The sequence below is a fragment of the Leucoraja erinacea genome, chromosome 7 (assembly GCF_028641065.1).
Source record: "Leucoraja erinacea ecotype New England chromosome 7, Leri_hhj_1, whole genome shotgun sequence".
Classification (NCBI taxonomy): Eukaryota; Metazoa; Chordata; class Chondrichthyes; order Rajiformes; family Rajidae; genus Leucoraja; species Leucoraja erinaceus.
The window spans coordinates 65,761,214-65,783,233 of NC_073383.1; the positions used below are offsets into that span (position 1 = coordinate 65,761,214).

The following is a 22,020-nucleotide window of genomic DNA, read 5'->3' on the forward strand; positions in this document are numbered from 1 at the left end:
AATAAACTTCTCCTTACTGTAATTTTATTTGTGTCTGTCCAAAAAAAACTTAATCTCAAATGACAACTAAATTCAGATGACAAATTTAGTTGCACCATGTATTCTTAAAATGGTATATTATTTTAGATGTTTGTTCCCCCATCACCGAAGGCCTAACTGCTTCAAATTGCACCCTTCCCCATTTCCGGATAACTTAGATTATTCTGCAAAGCATAAGGTCATAAGCGATAGGAGTAGAATTAGGCCACTCAATCCATCGAGTCTACTTTGCCATTCCATCATGGCTGATCTATCTGTCCCTTATAACCCCATTCTCCTGCCTTCTCCCCATAACCTCTGACACTCAAACAAATCAAGAATCTATCTATCTCTGCCTTAAAAATATCTACTGACTTGGCCTTTTGTGGCCAAAAATTCCACAGATTCACCACCCTCTGACTAAATAAATTTCTCCTCAGCTCTTTCCTAAAAGAACGTCCTTTAATTCTGAGGCTATGACCTCTAATCCTCTGTAAGTGTGCGTAAGCAGGCACATTTGAGCTGAGAACCCAGAAGGCACAGGATATTAAAACACGCTGAATGGTTGCATTTTGTGTGTCTGATTCGGGGCTTTCTCTTGCATCTTGTGGGGTGTGCAGAGACAGAGGAAGGCCTGGATTCTCCCAAGTCTAGGTGTGTGTGCTCCCATGGCTCTGCGACTGTCAACCCAAGCAATCCCTCAATGCTGCCATGATACTGGCTTGGGAACCCCCTCACTGCTGTTTCTATGTTGGGACTGAGCACCTTTAGTTTAGTTTACAGATACAGCGTGGAAACAAACCATTCGGCCAAACGAGTTCGCGCCGACCCGCGATCCCGCACACTTACACTATCCTACACGCATTAGGGACTATTTACAATTACCCAACAAACCTGTACATCTTTGGAGTGTGGGAGGAAACCAGAGACCCCAGAGGAAACCCATGCAGGTCACGGGGAGAACGTACAAACTCCGTACAGACAGCACCCATAGTCGGGATTGAACCAGGGTCTCTGGCACTGTAAGGTAGCAACTCTACCGCTGTACCACTGTGCTGCCCTAAATGCTGGTCAGAGTATTCCTTGGGCAGTATCATGGTGCCTCTTAGGTGGTGCCCAGGGTGCTGTTTTGACAATGTTGGACATTGGAAAGCATCAGTGAAGTCATCTATAACCATGCTTTTGACCATAACCATGCCGTCAAGAGTGTTCTATTGCCATATATCCCAGAGAACACAATGAAATCCTGATATTCCTTCCACCCTCTTGATACGTAATTCAAAACCTCTCCTTCAAATATTAAACGTGGAACCAATAATTTGTCAAATTGACTGACTTTTTGCCTACACAGACATGAACGAACACAGCTCTCGAAGCCACAGCATTTTCCTCATTAACATTAAGCAGGAGAACATTGAAACAGAAAAGAAACTCTCTGGAAAGCTGTACCTTGTGGATTTAGCTGGTAGTGAAAAGGTGAGATGTTATTATCTTGGATCTTCAGTGAGTTTGATTTAACCATCGACCGTGAAGGGTAATGGGAACTTTAAGACCACCATCAAGTGCTGTAAAACCTGACTTATTTTTGTGTCATAATATGATTACTTTGAAATATAAAGGTAGTGTTGCTGAAGAGAATTGAAAGTGATTATTTTGCTTTTGTCCACGGAGTGATTGTTGAATGATTAGAACAAATATCTAGATAATTCTTTGTACTTATTACTCATTACCACATACAATGCATCTGCAGAGTTTTTGGTGAGCATATTGAAATTCAATTCACATTTTTGGTGTTGCCGTGTAACCTTTTAACAAAAGCAATGTTCAGCTCCATAACTCTTAAATGTTTTATTTTCCAACATAATCTAAGCGATTTGTTTTGTGGCCAAACCCCCAGTTTGTGTAGGCCATTCTCCCCTTCGAGCCTGCACCGCCATTCAATAGATCATGGCTGATCATGCAAAGTATGTACCTGATAAAGATCGCCACCAGGGTACATCTAACCCTCTTAAATAGCCAATGCACTGGCCTCAAACCCTCTCAGTGGGTTGAGATTCACCACTCTCTGTGTGAAAAAAGTTCTTCTCAGCAGGATTTCCCTCTTATCCTTAAGCTGTGACCCCTTGTCCTGGACTTCCCTATCGGGATCTTCCTGCAAAGTCCAACCCCTTAAGAATTTTGTAAGTTTCTATAAGATCCCCTCTCAAGGCAATGTCCCAGGAATCAGTCGGGTGAACCGTCTCTGCACTCCCTCTATGGCAATAATGTCCTTCCTCAGATTTCAAAACTGTACGCAATACTCCAGGTGTGGTCTCACCAAGACTCTGTACAACTGCAGTAGAACCTCCCTGCTCCTATGCTCAAATCCTTTCGCTTTCTTTACTGCCCGCTGCACCTAATGCCTACCTTCAATGGCTGGTGTACCATCTCGCTGCATCTCCCCCTTTCCCAATCGGCCACCATTTAGATAATAGTCTGCTTTCCCGTTTTTGCAACCAAAATAGATAACCTTACATTTATCCACATTATACTGCATCTGCCAAACATTTGCCCACTCATCCAGCCTATCCAAGTCACCTTGCAGTCTCCTAGCATCCTCCTCACAGCTAACACTGCCCCCCAGCTTAGTGTCATCCGCAAACTTGGAGATATTGCCTTCAATTCCCTCATCCAGATCATTAATATATATTGTAAATAGCTGGGGTCCCAGCACTGAGCCTTGCGGTACCCCACTAGTCACTGCCTGCCTCCATAATTCCAGCATTTAGTTGTGCATCATACTGAACCCTCAATGCCTTGTGCTTTCAATGATTGTAACTTTTCTTTGTGGGAATGGTTTAAATTGGAGTGGGAATAAAATTGAACGTTTAAATCTGTTCTATTTACAGAGTATACACTCCTTAGTAATCCATGCTGGGCAAAATTCACCAGAAATGTGCTGCTATCCCAAATTCTCTAGGTACACTATTTGTGCCTTGGTAATTCCCCATTTCTTAATACAAGATCATCGAAGGTAGACAAAAATACTGGAGAAACTCCAGATATTTGTATGGAGCTGCTCCTTGTGAAACCCATCCTCAAAACTTTTCATCTCTCGCTCCATAGAGCTGCCTCACCCGCTGAGGGTGGATTTTGTCTACCTTGTAATCCCCTTTTCACTCCATGTGCTCTGTCAACAAATGTAACTTCATAGCAGAAATGTAGCACTCGTGCTCTCAGTTCCCCCAAAATCTTGCCATGATGATTTTTATGTGGAGCATTGAGATACCTGGAGTCTTGTTAGCAATCATTTCCAGTAAATCTCTACCCCACAAACTCCCCTTGGCATTTTGAATGCCACAATAATGTCACCTCATATTCTTTAAAATCTAATCGAGTATTGGTCAAACATGTTCGATCATCGTCATAGGATAACCCCTTCAGCCTAGGATTTCTGAACCCTATCTTTGATGAAAGCTGAATCAAATGGTGCATTGTTGCATGAATTTGCAAGCGGGTGCTAACTTAATCAAATGTTGATTTTTAAAAAAATCTGTGAAGCTTGATAATTAATGCTAAAGATGCCATTGCCACTATTTCCATTGAAATAAACAGCCACTGTGATAGACAGCAGGAAATACTGCAGCTGACTTGATCTTGGAGTAATGTTCGCAGTTTGTCCATTTCTAAATGTACAACTTTGTTGCAGTTCCGATTTCTAATTTTGGCTCCTGACATAGTTCTCAATGTCCGAGACCCCTCGTCGGAATTAGGAAAAAGTAAGCAAGTTAGCAGTGAGTGGCAGTGAAGGTGGGCAAGTGGTGTGTAGAACAAAGGGATTATTATCTCTGAGAGGGTGGGGCCAAATGAGTTGATGTGGTAGTGGGAGGGAGGTAATGCATCTTTGTCATGTTACGTGTTGCTAATAGCGGGACTCAGTCCAATTACCCTGATACACAAGTACAAGAAAGATGTGAGCTAGTTGTTGAATAACATTGTGACAAACTGTCTCTCTGTTCATCATAGGTCAGCAAAACCGGAGCTGAAGGATCCGTCCTGGATGAAGCTAAAAATATCAACAAGTCTCTCTCTGCTCTGGGGAATGTGATCTCTGCTCTGGCGGAGGGAACTGTAAGTCTCTTCAATAATTTATTGTTTGGTGAAAATCCAGTTTACATTGTATTTCCACGATTTCTGTCATAAGCTAATATTTACTCAATTGTGTAATATGTGTGGTTCAATCGGATTGATTGATGCACTAATGATATAATGTGATGGAAATCTGAACTGAATTCCATTTGCAATGCACAACACAAACTCTTGAAACCCTATATATTTTTAATGGGTTGTCTATAAATCTTCACAATGTTTCAACCTGCAGGTGAAGGAAATAATTAAAAGATTATTAAAAGTATGTGGTTTCATGGTCTAAGTATCAAGTACTCTGCAAAACTGGTGATTGTGATTTATGGAATGATCAATTCAAAGATCAGAACTGGCTTGAGTTTAATAATAATAATAATAATAATCTTTATTTATATAGCACTTTTCAACAAAACCAGTATTTGAACCAAAGTGCTTTACAGAGTTTGATTAAATTCAAATGTCAATATATCCATGCAAAACAAAAAAAGAGAAAAAGAAAACAAGACACAGAACAGTACACTTAGAAATCAACATGAAACGTCCCCCCACAGCAGAATTCACTGTGAGGGAAGGCACTAAAAATATCCAGTTCTCCCCCTCATAGTCCACCCGAGGTCGGGGTCTATATGTGGCCTCCTCAGCCAACTCGATGTTCTATATGTTTAGAGTTATATAACCATGTAAGGTTCCTCATTTTGTCCATTTCCATTTCTTTCATGGAGCATTGCAATATACATGTGTTTGATGATAAAGCAACGATACGTAATGAAATTCTGCTTTGAATGTGTTTCTTCCTACACATTTGTTTATGAGAACTTTAGGATTTATGTGCACTTGACTCTCTTTGAATTAGTTCTATAATTGGAAGACAAGACCTATATAGGTTTGATCTCAAAGTTGCCTTAATCTGGTCTCATTATGACATACAAAAGTTTCCATACGAAGTGTTTGGTACTCTAACTTAGAGTTTTAAGTGTTTCACAGACTTATTTGATAACCAGGGAGGCCTAGGAATGTCCTGAAGATAAAATCTAACTGGCATATGTTCAGAATATCAGTTAGCTGTTGTGGTGGCAGCAGTTTGCATCCTGATATGTAAAGGGAAAGGATGTAATTGTAAACATAAATGTTTCAAGTAAATATTTAGCTCATATTTTGCTTAGGTAGTTTGCACCCGAGCGGTATGAACATTGACCTCTAATTCTAGATAGCCCTTGCTTTCTCCCTCCTTCCCCTACCCTTCCCAGTTCTCCCACAAAGCCTACTGTCTCCGCAATTCCAAAAAATGGTCTCTTCACAAGTCTGTAAACTGCATAATTCTAGGGTAACAAGCATGCATTAGTCACAGCTACTGTATTATTGGTTTATTCCTAACCCCACTATGGGTTAGGAATTACATTTAAGAGACATTTGTGCAGGTACATAGCTAGGATAGGTTTAGAGGGATATGGACGAAGCATGGGCAGATGAGACTAGTGTTGATAGCGCATGTTGGTCTGCGTGGGCAAGTTAGGCTGAAGGACCTGTTTCAACGCTCTATGACTGGCCCAACTGATGACTGGCCCAACCGATAGTGCTCTTTGGAAAAGTAGAAATGTACATATTTAAAATAATTAAAAAAAACATTTATGCGTTTCCTTAGGCAGGATTACACGTGAGAGTAGGAGAGCTTCAATTTGTGATTTTTAAAAAAAACGCATGTATATCTCTTTAACATGTGTGTCTCAGAGGAGTTAAGATCTTCTCTGTGTTTTCCGAGTGCTGCAGTAAAAGTGAAAAGCTGGCTCCAATAGATCAGAGATGTCCCGAGCTAAACTTAAATGTTCTGGTTGAAAAACAAAATGCTACAGATGCTGGAAATCCGAAATTAAAAATAAAGTGCTGGGATACGCAGTAGGTCAGGTGACATCTGTGGAGAGAGAAACAATGTTTCAGGTGGTGATTCAAATTGTGTTGCTATAGCTGACTTAATTTAAAGTAATAATGATGTCTCTCGGATGGATCATAATATTTGGTGTAATGGAAGATGAAGGTTGCTCAAACAATCTGCATTTGGGGTTTTACAAAGAACGCAGCCTGGATTAGGTGTGTAGGAAGGAACTGCAGATGACACCGAAGATAGACACAAAAAGCTGTAGTAACTCAGTGTGACAGGCAGCATCTCTGGAGAGAAGGAATGTGTGACGTTTCTGGTCAAGACCCTTCTTCAGTGTCAAATGGTGACGTTTCTGGTCGAGACCTTCTTCAGACTAGTTATTAGGGATTATTAGTTACAGAGAGAGGTTGGAAGAACTTGGAATGGTTTCCTCAATGCCAGTTGAGAGGAGACCATATATAAGTGTATGAATTTATGAGTGGCATGGATAAGGTAAATGGTCGGAACCGTTTTCCTAGGATGGACATGTCAACGAGTCGAGAGTACAGATTTAAGGTGAGAAAGGCAAAGTTTAAAGGAGATGTGCGGGACAAGTGATTTTGCACGGACTGTCGTGGGTGCCTGGAACACGCTGCCAAGGGTGGTGGTGGAGGCAGATAGGATAGTGGCATTTAAAAGGCTTTTAGTTGGGCACATGGATATGCAAGTGTTGGAGGAATAAGGATCACCTGCACACAGCAGAGATTAGTTTAACCTGGCATTATGTTCAGCATGCACATAGCGGGTTGAAAGGCCTGTTCTAAGTTCTGTTCTGTATTAATATTTTGCAGTCTGAAACAAATTGCTTTTCAGCTTACCAACATACAAAGGTAATAGGTGCGATCCTTCTCTCTCCAATAAATCTCTAAGAAATCAGTATATGAGAAAAATCCGATAATCCATAGCACCTTACGAATCTTGAAACATGTGAAGTCAACCCTTAAATTGAGAAATGTATCTCTTCTCTCACCAATCGCCAACAATCCCTCGTTTAAGCTGTCTACTTTAGACACGGCGCTCATACAATGGGAAAGCTTAGGAATTTAAAAAAAATGGGAGATCTTTATGAGATGGGGACTCTCATTTCATGAATTACAGTCGAAAATATCATCTGAAAGGTAGCCAATACTTTAGATATATTCAAATACGAGACTATCTGAAATCACATACCCAAGACTGTCAATATATGGTTCCAGACATACTAGACGAATGCATGAATAGAAACTCGGATTCAAATAAGTTAATATCGTGCCTTTATAATACCCTTTTAAATATACAAACCTCATCGTCAGAAATAATTAGGCAAGCTTGGGAAGATGAACTGGGCCTAACAATTTTAAAAGATAGATGGGAGGAAGGCCTTCTATATATGTACACAACTGTTCTCTTAACATTAGGCACTCATTAATACAATTTAAAATACTGCATAAACTTTATTATTCAAAGTCTAAACTGAATAAGATCTTCCCAAATGTCTCCCCTATTTGTGATAAATTTCTCCTTCAAGAAGCAAACATAACCCACTCTTTTGCCTCCTGTATAAAGTTACATAATTTCTGGAGGGGAATTTTTGGTATTTTTTTTCTAAAATAAAATTGGACCCCAACACAGAATTGATTACTCTAGGTACGTCAGAAGCCTGTTCTGAGCTAACATTATTTCAAAGACGTTTCCTTAACTATGGCCTGATAATGGCAAAAAAACTAATAAAAACGGGGGGACGAGGGGCAGGTATATCTCCTCTTTTTTTCTTTTTCCTTTTTTTTCTTTCTTCTCTCTTATATCTTTATTCATTCTTTGGCCACACTGCTTTGGTGGTCTAGGGGTCTTATCGTATCACTTTTCACTTTTTTGCTCCCTTGTTCTTTCTCTCTTTTCTCTTATTTTCAGGTTAAAAGGTTAAAATTGAAGCTTTACAATAATTGTATAATTTTACATGCCGAATGTTTGATTCTTGTACAATTGCTTCTAATAAAAATAAATATATAAATAAATAAATAGATAAAAGACAATGCACAAAAGCGGAACGTTGCCATGCATTGGGGAAGTTGTAAAGTGATAGGGCTTTTCGAACAGCTCTTTTATGAAGTGATAGACTAAGGGACTCCTTTACCATGTTGTAACTTCTATGGATGTGGTTTTTTTTAAACAGAAAACGCATGTTCCATACCGTGACAGTAAGATGACCCGAATTCTTCAAGATTCCCTTGGTGGCAACTGCCGAACCACCATAATTATCTGTTGCTCACCCTCCAATTTTAATGATGCAGAATCGAAAACAACCCTGATGTTTGGGCAGAGGTAAGAATCTCTTCTAAACTGACCGAATGTTTACCATAACATCACAGGAGAAGGACAATTTAGTAACCCCAACACTGGATCATTAAAGTGGAGCATATGTTTACAAAAGTGCTACCAAAGAATTTGATGAATTCTATTTTATAAAGTAATCGGATTATTTAAAAACCTTTAAAATTCTAATTTCATAATGGCTTTTGGATGTGGAGTAAATTATAACCATATAACAATTACAGCACGGAAACAGGCCATCTCGGCCCTACAAGTCCATTTACAATTCATGAATTACAGTCCGTTTCCGAAACAGGCCATCTCGGCCCTACATGTCTACAATTTCAAATTGCTACTTGAAAACTAATAACACTTTGTATGGACTTGCAATCACATTTGTTAGAAAATCAATGAAGATTTTAGATGCAAATATTGACTTTTCAACGTCTCTAAATCTAATCAATGTTGCAGGGCTCATCAGCAAAGCTAATTTAATAGACCCACCCTGCAGGCATTTGACCACATCAAAGAAATGTGTTCTAATTGTATACCAATCAGTGCATGGTTATCCTGGCTCCAAAAACACACTTTGTATTGTTGAGACTTGGAAAAGTGTCTCAAGATTTTATTTCAGGATTTGGAACTCTTGGGCATGGTGTGAAGCTGAGCACATTTTTTATTGTTCAAGATACACTGATGCGTTATTGAAGAGCTGGCACAGTGACTCTGTTCTGGTTAAGTTATGTTGAGCAGATGTAATAGATTTTTTTATTTGAACAAATACTTGGACAAAAATAGTAGAAGGCTTAATGGTTATTAGTTTCATGTGTTATACCTTCCTGCCCATTGACTACTCCAGGAATTAATTTCTAATGCCTTTCTGAGTAAATGTGAATTTCCTTACACGGTCATTTGGTCCGTATCAATATTGGTCAACTGTACTCAGTCCTGCTACTCGCAAGTAATGATTTGTATTCATTTTGTGGGCTGGTTTATCGTGCAGCTAACTATTGAGATATTTTAATATATGCATTAAAAAAGGCAACTCTTTGGAACACTGATGCTTCCAACCATTCAATGCATACAATCAATAATTATGCAGCTGACATGTATAAAATCTAATTTTTCACACTGACTCCAATGAAAATATGTAATTGGGTTCTCGGATCAATTTGATCAGAATATGCAGTTTGGAATTGAGATTGACGCTGGGTAGTTTGAGAGATGATGAGCCTGGTGTGATGTGAAGGAGATCAGGCTAAAGAACATTGAGATAGATATAGGTCAGTTTGCCATGCCTTGTTGGAAAGTGAGGGAATGCACTTGAATCATTGATCATGAAGTTGGCTTGTCTTCCTAATTATTTCAGATTACCTTGCACATAAAAGGCACTTCAGAGTCTCATGCAATTAGATGTGGCAATGGTTATGAGGTTGGCTGAGTTGCTATTTATACGTTTATTCCTGTATACACAAATAATGGATGGTTTCTTCAGGTAGAATAATCTGAGGTTGCCCATCTCCTCTCCAGATTGGCCTTCAGATTGCAGGGAACTCGTCCCTACCATCACACGTCTTGTTTAATCCTGCTGGGTCTCCACCTATCCTACTCATTCACGCTAGTCTAGGTATGGTTTCAAATCACAGAACAGGCTATACGAATACTATGTCTGTAGACGGCATGGTGGCCCAGCGGTAGAGTTGCTGCCTTACAGCGTCAGAGACCCGGGTTCGATCCTGACTATGGGTGTTGTCTGTACAGAGTTTGGACGTTGTCCTGGTGACATGCGTGGGGTTTCTCCCATTTCCTCCCACTTTCCCAAGGCGTCCAGGTTTGTAGGCTGATTGGCTCGGTGTAATTGTAAATTGCCCCTAATGTGTGTAGGACCTTGTTTGTACGTGGGGATCGCAGGTCGCCATGGACTCGTTGGGCTGAAAAACCTGTTTTCACGCTGTACCTCAAAACGAAACAAAACCTAACTATTTCTTATGTTCTTGTGTATTCTTGAACACGTATTTCAATTTGAGAAGAAATGTTTCTTTAAGCTATTGATTTCACTGAAAAAGGTGGGCAGGAAAGGATATGAGCAGCAATGGCATAAATTGTACCATGTGAACCTCTCCATTTAACAGAGCCAAGACCATTAAGAACACTGCATCCGTCAACCTGGAGTTGACGGCAGAGGAATGGAAGAAGAAATACGAGAAGGAAAAAGAGAAGAACAAGTCCCTGAAGAATGCTCTACAGCACCTGGAGATGGAGTTAAACAGATGGAGAAATGGTAATTTATTCACAACTGTTTTAACTGGCTTTAATTTGGAGTAAAAAGGTGGATTGCATGATATATGATTTCAAACTTAAGTAGGCATTGAGGTAGCTGTAGATCTTAGATATGATCCACATATAAACCACCCCTTCAGCACTGACCATTGCTTGTTCTATGGATTAAGTTCTCTGAATTATTTGTAAATTCCTTAATTATATGAGCTAGAGATGAAGCCTGTGGTTTTCTGACCTGGTGATCCCAAAGTAATTTTATATAATGTTAAAATCAAGATTCCATTTATTGGTAAATTGCTGCAGTTCCTTGTGCTTCCTTTTATTGGTGTTGTTTTAATCCCTGCCCTGAGATACACTTTTCCCAGTCATATCAACTAAAAATATAAGTATTCCTCACTGGGTTGTAATTTAGAGAGAAAAGATCTCCATTGCACCATTTTTAAATTTTTTTAACTATTATACCGCTGAAAACATATTGAACTTTAGCTAACGAGGATCGTGGGGAAAAGGTGGGTAGAATATTAAGAAAAATAAGCTGACAATTTGGAAAATTAGTCTTTTAAAGAGTGAGTCTTAGTTGCACATATTTGTTTGCTTTCTGTTTATTGGGAAAGTGGACTAAATCAATGGTGCTTCATCAGTAGGATGCATCTAAAAAATTCATTGACCAAATTATTGACTCTAATTATTGATACAACCTTAGTTCTTTTAGTTTAAGTATTGCGCATTTATTAAATCAGTAACCTTTGTGAAATGTGGGATTTTGATTAGGAAGACCTCTACATGAAATCTGCTAGGTCGGTGAAAGATTATTTGTAATGAGAAATTACTTGACGTTGTTAAGCTGGAAAGGGTGCAGAGAAGATTTAGTTTACTGTTGCGTGTACCGAGGTACAGTGAAAAGCTTTTTTTCGTGCTATCCAGTCAGTTGAAAGACTGTATGATTGCAATCAAGCCGTCCATTGTGTATAGATAAAGGGAATAATGTTTAGTGCAAGATAAAGTCCTGTAAAGTTAAAGAGGGTCCAAGGGAATCCAATGAGGTAGATGGTAGGTCAGGACTGCTCTCTAGTTGGTGATAGGATGACTCACTTGCGTGATAACAGCTGGGCAGAAACTGTCCCTAAATCTGGAGATATGCATTTTCACACTTCTGTACCTCTTGCCTGAGACTCGTCCTTGATTTTGCTGGTGGCCTTGCGAGGTATAGATGGAGTCAATGGAAGGGAGGTTGGTTTGTGTGATGGTCTAGGATGCATCCAGAATTCTCTGCAATTTCATGCGGTCTTGGATGGAGCTGTTCCCAAACCATGCTATGGTGCATCTCAATAAAATGCTTTCTACGGCTCATCTGTAGGAGTTGGTGGGAGTTGAGGACATGCTGAACTTGCTGACATTGAGTGAAAGGTTTTTGCATAGGCAGCAGGTTATGAGGTTCTCAATCTCCTTCCTGTAGTCCGTCTCGTCATTATTTGACATTTTACAAGGATTTTGCCAGGTATTGAGGGCTTGATCTGTAGGGAGAGGTTGAACAGGATGGGACATTGTTCCTTGGATGAAGGGGTGATCTTATGGAGGTGTATAGATCATGAGAAGAATAGGTAGGGTAAATGCACTTTGAGTCTAGAACCAGAGGCATAGTTTTAAGATGAGGGGGGGAAAGATTTAATAGAACCCTGAGGGGCAACTTTTTTTTTTACACAAAGGATGGTAGGTATATGGAACGAGCTGTTGGAGGAGGTACTGATGTAGGTACTGTCACAACGTTTGGACAGACACATCAGAGCTGCCACCTCTCATACATTGAGTGTGAGTCTCACGCATTTCACCCAATTCTCACGCTTTCACGTTGATCACAGAATTTCTCACGCTCTGATGTGAAAAATTCGGTGATCAATGAGAATTTCAAAACTAATATCAACTGCATGGGCCGTGGGTGTTGGAGAGCCGGGGCGGAGGGATGGAAGCAGAAGCAGCGGCGGGGGCAGATGCGGACGGGGAGCCGGGGCTGGCGAGTGTTTGCCGGGCTGATTAGTTGCTCGCTGCAGCTCCGGCCATGGAGCAGCCTCAGTGCAAGAGTCCCGGGCCGTCGGAGGCGTCGGAAGCGTTGCGCTGCTGCCGTGAGAGTCTCTGCCAAATTCGCTCTGGTCACTGGCATGGACCAGGCTGTGGCTCGCTGCATTCTGGAGGACAACCAGTGGCTGCTGGAAGTAGGTACCAAGCACTGGGTAGAAGCGGTGGCAGATAGTGGACTTCAAATGGGGGTGGTTGGAGAAAGCATCCTGCTTGCCTGCTAGATTTTCACTTACTGTAACTGCAGGAAAAATGTTCCCGATGTTGGGGGAGTTCAGTTGGGTAACAGTTTAAGAATAAGCGGTAGGCCACTTAGGACTGAGATGAGGACAAACTTTCTTCACCCAGAGTGTTGTGAATCTGTGGAATTCCCTGCCACAGAAGGCAGTGCAGGCCAATTCACTGGGTGTTTTCAAGAGAGTTACATTTAGCTCTTGGGGCTAGCGAAATCAAGGGATATGGGGAAAAAACAGGAAAGAGATACTGATTTTAGATGAACAGCCATGACATATTGAATGGCAGTTCTGGCTCGAAGGGCCGATTGACCTATTCATGCATCTATTTTCTATGTTTCTATGCTTGAGTATATGGCAATAAAACTCGACCACTTGATTTTGAAGCATTCATGCATGGTGGAGGTATAATGTTGTCAAAGAGTGATACAGTGTGAAAACAGGCCCTTCGGCCCAACTTGCCCACACCTGCCAACATGTCCCAGCTACTCTACCTGCTTTTAGTCCATATCCCTCCAAACCGGTCCTATCCATGTATCAGTCTAATTGTTTCTTAAATGTTGGGATAGTCCCTGCCTCAATTACCTCCTCTGGCAGCTTGTTCCATACACCCACCACCCTTTGTGTGAAAAAAGTGACCCTTAAAAAGTTACCTCTTAAAAATACTTCAAACAAAAAACATTGAAATCATACTTCTACAATGCACTAAAACATGATTTTAATACATCAAATTTCAAAAAGTCCCTTCCTTATCGGGGGGGGAGGGGCACCCCCTTCCTACACCTTGCCCCCACTCGGTTGCTCCACTCCCTCACCAGGTACACCCAAGGCCAGTGATCAGTAATTGCTCAGCCTCCCCACTTTCAAAAACGCTCCGTGGCCCCTGGTTCAGACGGAGAGCACTGCCAGATGTGAGCGGGGAACTGAGGCAAGATTTAGCAAACTTAGTTTCTTTGTTGAAGTGAGAAGGCAAGTGCAACAAAATAGGGAGTACACAGTTATGAAGGATTTTGATAGAGTGGACGTGGAAAGAATGTATCCATTTTGGGGAAGAGTCCATCAATACAAGATGGCCACCACTGAATATGGAACTGACTGCCACAGCAAGTGGTTGGAGCAAGTAGTGTGGGTACAATTAGGGGAGGTTCGACAAATATAAGGGAGCAGGGATAGTGAATGATAATAGACTTTGGAAGAGGTAAGATGGGAGCGGCTTGAGAGAAGCGTAAATGTCAACATGCTTCTGCAAGTTGTGATGTGGAAAATTATGAATTTGTGTCTTGCATGATGTGATTTAGATAGATACACAAACTTTCTGATGCACTGAAGTGGAAGCTAGGTAAATAAATGCGTGAAATAGGAATAAAAAGGATTCCCTGAAAAGGTTGGATGAGAAGATGCTGGTGTGCCTCTAGCTCAGAAATACGTTGGTTGGCATGGCAAGTTGGACCAAAGGGCTTGTTTTTATCTTGCATAGCTCTGATTCTATAAAGCAATAAATCAAAATCTCTGGCATTAACCTGTAGGTCAATTGATCTTTAGTTTAGTTTAAAGATACAGCGTGGAAATAGGCCCTTCGGCCCACCGAATCCACACTGACCAGCAATCCCTACACACTAATGCTACACACACTGGGGACAATTTACATTTATACCAAGCCAATTAACCTACAAACCTGTACATCGTTGGAGTGTGGGAGGAAATCGAAGATCTCGGAGAAAACCCACGCAGGTCACGGGGAAAACGTACAAATTCCGTACAGACAAAATCCGTAGTCGGGGTCGAACCTGGGTTTCCGGCACAGCACATGCTGCGAGGCAGCAACTCTACCGCTGCGCCATCATGCTGCCTCTGTGCCAATCTGAGAATATTAGATGCATTAATAAGCCAACTGGCACTTGAGTCTACTTCATTCAATAAAGGCTGATATACATCTTCTATCTCTCCATCCTATTTCCCTTGATTCCTTTTGACATCCAACCAATCTGATTCTGATCTTTGATTCCAAGTGGTTTTTGTTTCGACGAACTGCCTGTGGTTACTGAGTATTTATTACTTAAGATTTTAAAAATGTTGCCAGCTCAGCGTCTGGAAGTGCAGATGTAGAGTAGGAACCAAGGTCTTGTGACCCTGACTAATTTATTGTTCTTGTTACCATTCCATTCATTCCATTTACAGAATTTTTCTTTGAGTGGGAAAGCAATAGATTGTATAAATGATAACTACATTTTGTGTTGTTCTAGCTGACTAATTTAAGGAAGACCACTGTTCAAAGTTGGATTAATTTTATCCTCTTATGTTCATTTTAAAACACTGTTGAATCTGTCCTTCCATTGTTACAACCAGAGACACTATTGTGTAAAATTATATTGGACGTGGCAGGCATTACATGCAGGATGAAGATTTATTTTTCCGGTAACTTACGTGCACAACCTTAGTTATTTTCCATTAGCTTTAGATGACATCCAAGTAAGAATGTGAGGGAGACCCTTGTTATGGGCTGTTTAATATCATGGGCCAACATCATCAAGGGTCCCAACCTGAAACATCACCAATCCATGTCCACCAGAGATACTGCCTGACCTTCTGAGTTACTCCTGCACTATGTGTCTTTTTTGGTAAACCAGTATATCCAGTTTCTTATTTATCCAACATAAAATAGGAGATGGGGCATACTTTATTTCACTTAATTCCATTCCTTGGGGTCTGGCTTTGATATTGTGTTGAAATTATTCCACCAATACAATTGTCCATATTTGCAATTTTTTTTGTCTACTAAAAAATCATATAAAAGACTGCATCTAGAAGGGAATGAGTCCAATCATTGTAAAGTAGGTCAATGTAGTAAATAATTGTTTTGTGTGTATTAAAGGAATGGGAGGATATGGATCATGTACAGATAGAGGTGATTAATGTAACCTGGCATGATGTACAGCACAGGTCAAAGGGCATGTACCTATTTTGTACTATGTTCTTAATGCATGATGTGATAACTTGTGTGTCCTACCTCTGAAATTCTGTTGCATTGACCAATGCATATGGATAATAATATAATGCCTAAAACAGAAGATTAACTTGTATCATATTAGTTTGTAGAGTAGTGGGAAAGAAAACAATTTATGATAATACATTTTTTAAGTTTCAGTTCAGCTTAGTTTATTGTCACGTGTACCGAGGTACAGTGTGTGCTAACCGGTCAGCAGAAATGCAATACATGATTACAATTGATCCATCTACAGTGTCTAGAACAGTGTATTGATTGCTGCAAACAGTGATGAGTATACAGTAAACCCTCATTTAATAGACCTCTTTATAACGGATGTCGGTTATAGCGGAGATAGACGCAAAATGCTGGAGTAACTCAGCGGGACAGGCAGCATCTTTGGAGAGAAGGAATGGGTGACGTTTCGGTCAAGACCCTTCTTCAGACTTTCGATAAAAGCGGACTGAATCAGTCATAGACCGAGTTCGTGTTTCATGGAATGACCACATGGTGGATGAAGCTCATGGTGTTTTTGAACCATATTAGCTTAGTTTAGTTTAGAGATACAACATGAAAACACCGAGTCCGCGTTGACAAGCGATCACCTGTACTCTAACTGTAGTTCTATCCTACACACTAGGGACAATTCACAGTGTGAAGGAGAGAATTACCGCAGAGATGCTATCTTTGCTCCCACATTGCAAAGACAAAGATAATGTGGCGTTAAAGCTGTCCTGATATTCATCCAGCAATTCAATAGTTAAGCAACGTTTAAAAAAAAAAATTGCAAATGGGATAACAGAATGAAATTTCCTCCCAAGCTTATCTTACAAGGAAATCCCTCCTTGACAAACAATAAAAACCTGCAATTTACTAACTCCCCCCCCCCCCCCCCCCCCCCCCCACCCACAGCATCTCGAGTTGCACGCAGAGGCAGTGAGCAGATCAAGTGCGTGACTGGCAGGAATTTGTCACAACGCTAATATATGTAGGCGGCTCCTGAGATGAAATGCTGACGTACCAATTTACTGATTATAGACTTGGGTTATTTAACTGGTGGCAGTGTCGTGGAAATCTAATGTCCCACAATACCTGTCACACCCCGCTAAGCCGCTAATTTATTAGTAAACGTCCTTGGCTTTTGATAAAACATCATGATGTGTTAGTGGGCAGTACATTCCACAGTCAGTGGCTAGATGATTTGAGACCTTAATGGGACAGGCCACATATAGGCATCATTTGGTTCTCCGGGAAGTGTCGCAGTTAAGGGCCTGTCCCACGAGCATGCAACCTGCATGCGGCGAGAGCGACCAAACTGGAAGCGGGGGCTGCGCGGAGGTCGAATTGATCCCCGTACAGGGCCGGTCCCACCAGCATGCGGTGAGCGCGACCAAACCGGAAGCGGAGGTCGAGTGAGTGACGTGACGTTTGAGCGAAGTCCGCGGTAAGTTCGCGTGTGACGTACAGCGTCAAGATGCTGCGTCCGGCATTGAGACGCTCCGTATGTCCATCGAGGCAGTGCGTATGACGTCGAAGCGGCTGCGAGCCGGCAGGCCATTGCCGCGCGGAATCTTTGAACACGGTCAGTTTTTCGGAGCCCCGCGGGATGTCGGGACCAACTTCGCACAACATACGGCTCCGGCGATCGAAGTGGGACCGGCCCCGTGAGGCCGAACAGCTCAAGCGACCACGCTAGGTCGCGCTTGCCACATGGAGTCGCATGCTCATGGGACAGGCCCTTAACCCTTTCCTAATGGATGTAAAAATTGCCCTTGTTGTTTACGGTTTTGTTCTTTACATGATTAAAACAATCCCTTCATTGTGAAGTAGGCAAATCTTTTGGTTTGATGTAAACAATGTGGTGGAAGAGATGCCCTTCAGAAAAGATTTAAAACACTGTATAATATTATGCTGTCATAATGGATTGTGGATTTAGAATTTTTGGAGAAATTGTGGTGCAGTTTGGACTATGTTGCGATGGAATACATCAATAATATATAACGTGTTTGTTTTGATGGAATGAGAGAGGATTAGATGTGTAAGTGTTCAATATCACTGGTTAGTAATGGAATAATAAGGACCCTAATGGATATATTAACATTGTATTCTGCTACTGTGGCTGCTAAAAACTGTTTGCATGTGCCAATTGTACATCTCCAGTGCATGCGCAGAATCTTAAGAAATGTTAAGAAATGGCCAGTTTCGTCCATGCGGCCTCTGTGTTATTGGAAAATTGGCTTCCCTTTCTGAGTTGAAACACCCGGGGCCTTAAAGATCTGCCTCTCGGCAAGTTCAATCAATCACCAAAGAATGCTTCCAATTAGAAAGCTAGGGAAGATTTCTGCATATGATCATTTTAGTCGGGGCCTTTCATTCATCGCAGGCGGTTACTTGAAAGGAGAATTTCTCTGTCCTTTTCTGTCGGCTTTGCGAGAGAACAGACGCGTTGCGTTGCCGGGGAAGCCGTTTGCCTTTGTTTCTGAGTAGATTGTCGTTTTTTTCCTCGCAGGTGAGTCTGTACCCGAGGATGAACAAATTGACGCCAAGGATCAGAAGAACTTGGAGCCTTGTGACAACCAGACCACCATAGACAATGTGGCTCCGGCCCCCAAAATCACGGCAGGGGAGAGGGTGAAGTTGGAGGAAGAGATCAGCAATTTGTACAAGCAGCTCGATGACAAGGTTTGTCCCCGGAGATAGGCGGACCTCGTGGTGTGACAGATTCCGCCTCGGTATGGAAGTGGGTTAGAACGAGCGACTAGGTGACACCGTGATTACAGCAGTGTAAAAATAAAGAGGTGACTTGTGCAGAGGAAATGACACAAGTTGCAGCGTAAATGGGGGCTTGATAGTTGTCATGGACTTGATAGGCTGAATGGCCAGTTTCCAGGCTGTGTCACACCATGACTATGTCCTCCTTTAAGTAAAGTTCAAAAATGATACACAATGCTTCAGATGTGGAGTCACTGAGCCCATTTATAGTAAGATATTTCTCCGCTTGTACTCAAATCCTCTGACAATCAAGGCCAGTGTGAGGTATAGGTAGTGGGATATCAAACAGAAAAGGACAGAGGTTTAAGATGAGAGGAAGGACCTTTAAAGGGGATTTGAGGGGATAGTTTTTTTTAAATGGTCAGAGAATAGTTGATATCTGGAACTCACTTCCAGAATTGAATAAGCAAGAGATGGGAGGATACAGGCTCATTGCTGACAAATGGGATTAATGTAGATGGGGGAAATTTTTTGTCATGGACATGGTGGGCCGAAAGGCCTGTTTCTGTGCTGTTAAACACTAACTCCATGACCATGGGCTTTTGCAATTGCCATTTTCATTTTCATGTCAAATTTCAGTGAAATTTTAGTATACAAGGACGCTGCATTCAACATCAGCCTTTCCTCATCCCTCACAGTTCGAAAAAAATACTTGGGCCTTTATGTTTCCTTCTATGCTGGAAAACCTGATTTTATTTTTCCCTCCCACTGTACTTCAGCCTTCATCAACAGAGCTCTTTCAACATTTCAAAATAACATGAAGCTTGATAGGTTTAGCTTTATTATTGTCATGCACCGAGCTTTGTTTTGCATACAATCCAATCAGATCAGATAATTCTCTACATAAATACAATAAAGACAAACTCAAGTACAATAGGTAGATACAGGTTGCCAAAATAGTTCTCAGCAGTGTCTACAATGGGGTAGAGATGAAGCGGACAGTACCCTAGTTTATGGCATGACTATTGACAAGGCTGATACCTGAGGGGGTAGAAGGTGTTCCTGAGTCCAGTGCTGCATAGTTTCAAGCTTCTGTACCTTCTGCCTGATGGGATGAGGTAGAAGGAATGAGCAGGGTGGGACAAGTCTTTGATTATGCTGCTTTTCTGATGCAGTGTGAAGTATAAATGGAACCAAATGATGGGGAGTTCTAGTTTGTGTGATACACTGGGCTATGTCGGAGATTTTGAGATTGACCAAAGATTTGGAGAAAGCATAATATACAAGTAACTCATCTTTAAAGGAGAAAATAGAGGCAAAGATGTTTTAGTAAGGGTTCACCAGAGCTTGGGACCTTGTCATACAGTCATTAAATGTGGAAATGAAGCAGAAGGCAGATTTGCAGCAGAGCAGAGGGATGTAGGGCGAAAGGAGATTATAGAGACCTGGAGAGGTAATGGAGCAATGTTGGCAGCAAGGCTGAAGATTTTTGTAGCCGAACATGCCGTTAAACTATAAACGATACAGTGGAAGTTTTTCCTGTGTATACAAATTAAACTATTCCCAGAATGGGCTTTAGTGACAAATGTACGATGGTTTTCGGTTGAATTTCTCTCTCATTTTCTGCTCAGGATGAAGAGATAAATCAGCAGAGCCAACTGACAGAGAATCTAAAGCAGCAGATGCTGGATCAGGAGGAGGTGAGTCTATATGTGGGAACATCAGTGCCCAGGGCTTCTTAATCCAAGGTGACAGGAATGGCCAAAAGTGGTGATTAACAGTTTGGATGCTCTTGGGTTTGAATCAAATGCCTTGCAAGGAACAATGTACTTAAAGTGGGCTTGTGTCATCATGTACTGGATGAGCAGCTTTTCTGCCAGGAATGTGTTCTGTGTCCCATGTGATTTCTCAGAGGGCTTTGCACCCATTTTAAAATGTGAGGCTATTTTCAGCTGTTGGTTTCCACGCGGCGGGATTATGAAAAGATCCAGGAGGAACTGAATCGCCTGCAGCTGGAAAATGAAGCTGCCAAAGATGAGGTGAAGGAGGTACTTCAGGCCTTGGAGGAACTGGCTGTCAACTATGACCAGAAATCCCAAGAAGTGGAGGACAAGTCCAAGGCCAACGAACTGTTGACTGATGAACTCTCACAAAAAACGGTAACTGTTGCAATGTTTCATGCACTTGTTTGTTTGGGGGATGGAGGGGAAAGAGAGCAGGGGACCAGCTCTAGATCTAGCTGGGTGAACAAGTCCTTTGTTACAATGTAAGTTTTTGCTGACGAGTCTTTCGGGTGTTACTGTGCCGTAAGGGAAGGCATGGTGCGACAGCTGGTAGAGCTGCTGCCTCCCAGCTCCAGAGACCCGGGTTCAATCCTGATCTTGGGTGCTAGCTGCGGGGAGTTTGCACGTTCTCCCTGTGACATTGTGGGTTTCCTCCTGGTGCTCCGTTTTCTTCCCACATCCCAAAGACGAGTGGATTTTTAAGTTAATTGACCTGTAAATTGGCTCTAGTGTGCAGGGAGAGGATGATGACATGGGATAACATGGAACTAGTGTGAATGGGTGATCGATGGCTAGTGTGAACGGCCTGTTTCTCTAAACTCTTGCCAAAACAATATAACTTGAGTCTAAAGGCATTATCGGAATATCCTGGTGGTGTGTCACCCAGGGCCGGATTTATATGAAGAGAGGCCCTAAGCTGTTCCACTTGTGAGGCCCCCTCCGCATTGGTTTTCAACGCTGGCGGCGAGGCAGCGACCGGACAGCCATGGCGGCCAAATCTCCCACAATTCAAAGGGAGGGAGAAAGTGCCCAGCGTCGACCAGTTGCCATTGCAGTGCGCATGCGCAGGGCGACCAATGATGTGCTGGCCGTGTTTGTGCGCATGTGCAGGGGGGAGGACATGCAGGCCACAGCAATGTGCATGAGCAAGGCGGCCTGCCGTGCCGGTAGATGAGCGAGCGGAGCCTGGCGGCCCGGACACGGATAGTGGGGGGAGATGGAGAGAGAGATAGAGAGGGGGGCCCGCCCAGAGTTGAACGGTAGGTGTCCTGCCTTGGCCGGAGGCCCCCCTAGACCTCGAGGCCCTAAACTTAAGCTTGTCGAGCTTATAGGTAAATTCGGCCCTGGTGTCACCATTGACCAACAATTCCCACTGAATACCAATGAGGGCTACAACCCTACAAGACAGTGTTGGCCTGATCAACGCTGTAGGAACGTGGCAAGGTCAATCAGCAACAGTGCTGGGAATGAACAAACGTTATCCGTTCATTTTTGGTCAAGATTCCAGAATCTGCAGTTTCTTATGCTTTCAGTGACGTCTTGTGCCTGGTAGTGAGAGACGAAGGAATGCAGTTTCTTCCATGTTCGACTGGACTTGTTTTGTCAGGC

The 22,020-nt window shown here is 42.1% G+C and overlaps 1 protein-coding gene across 1 annotated transcript in view; it reads left to right on the forward strand.

The window, feature by feature from the left end:
- LOC129699067 (kinesin heavy chain) overlaps positions 1 to 22,020 on the forward strand; it is a 144,908-nt gene that overhangs the window by 89,120 nt on the left and 33,768 nt on the right. The window contains exons 8-14 of the mRNA XM_055638693.1: positions 1,370 to 1,494; positions 4,024 to 4,128; positions 8,211 to 8,359; positions 10,480 to 10,628; positions 18,426 to 18,598; positions 20,260 to 20,328; positions 20,581 to 20,787. Coding sequence (XP_055494668.1) covers positions 1,370 to 1,494; positions 4,024 to 4,128; positions 8,211 to 8,359; positions 10,480 to 10,628; positions 18,426 to 18,598; positions 20,260 to 20,328; positions 20,581 to 20,787 — 977 coding nt within the window. The remainder of the gene's footprint in view (positions 1 to 1,369; positions 1,495 to 4,023; positions 4,129 to 8,210; positions 8,360 to 10,479; positions 10,629 to 18,425; positions 18,599 to 20,259; positions 20,329 to 20,580; positions 20,788 to 22,020) is intronic.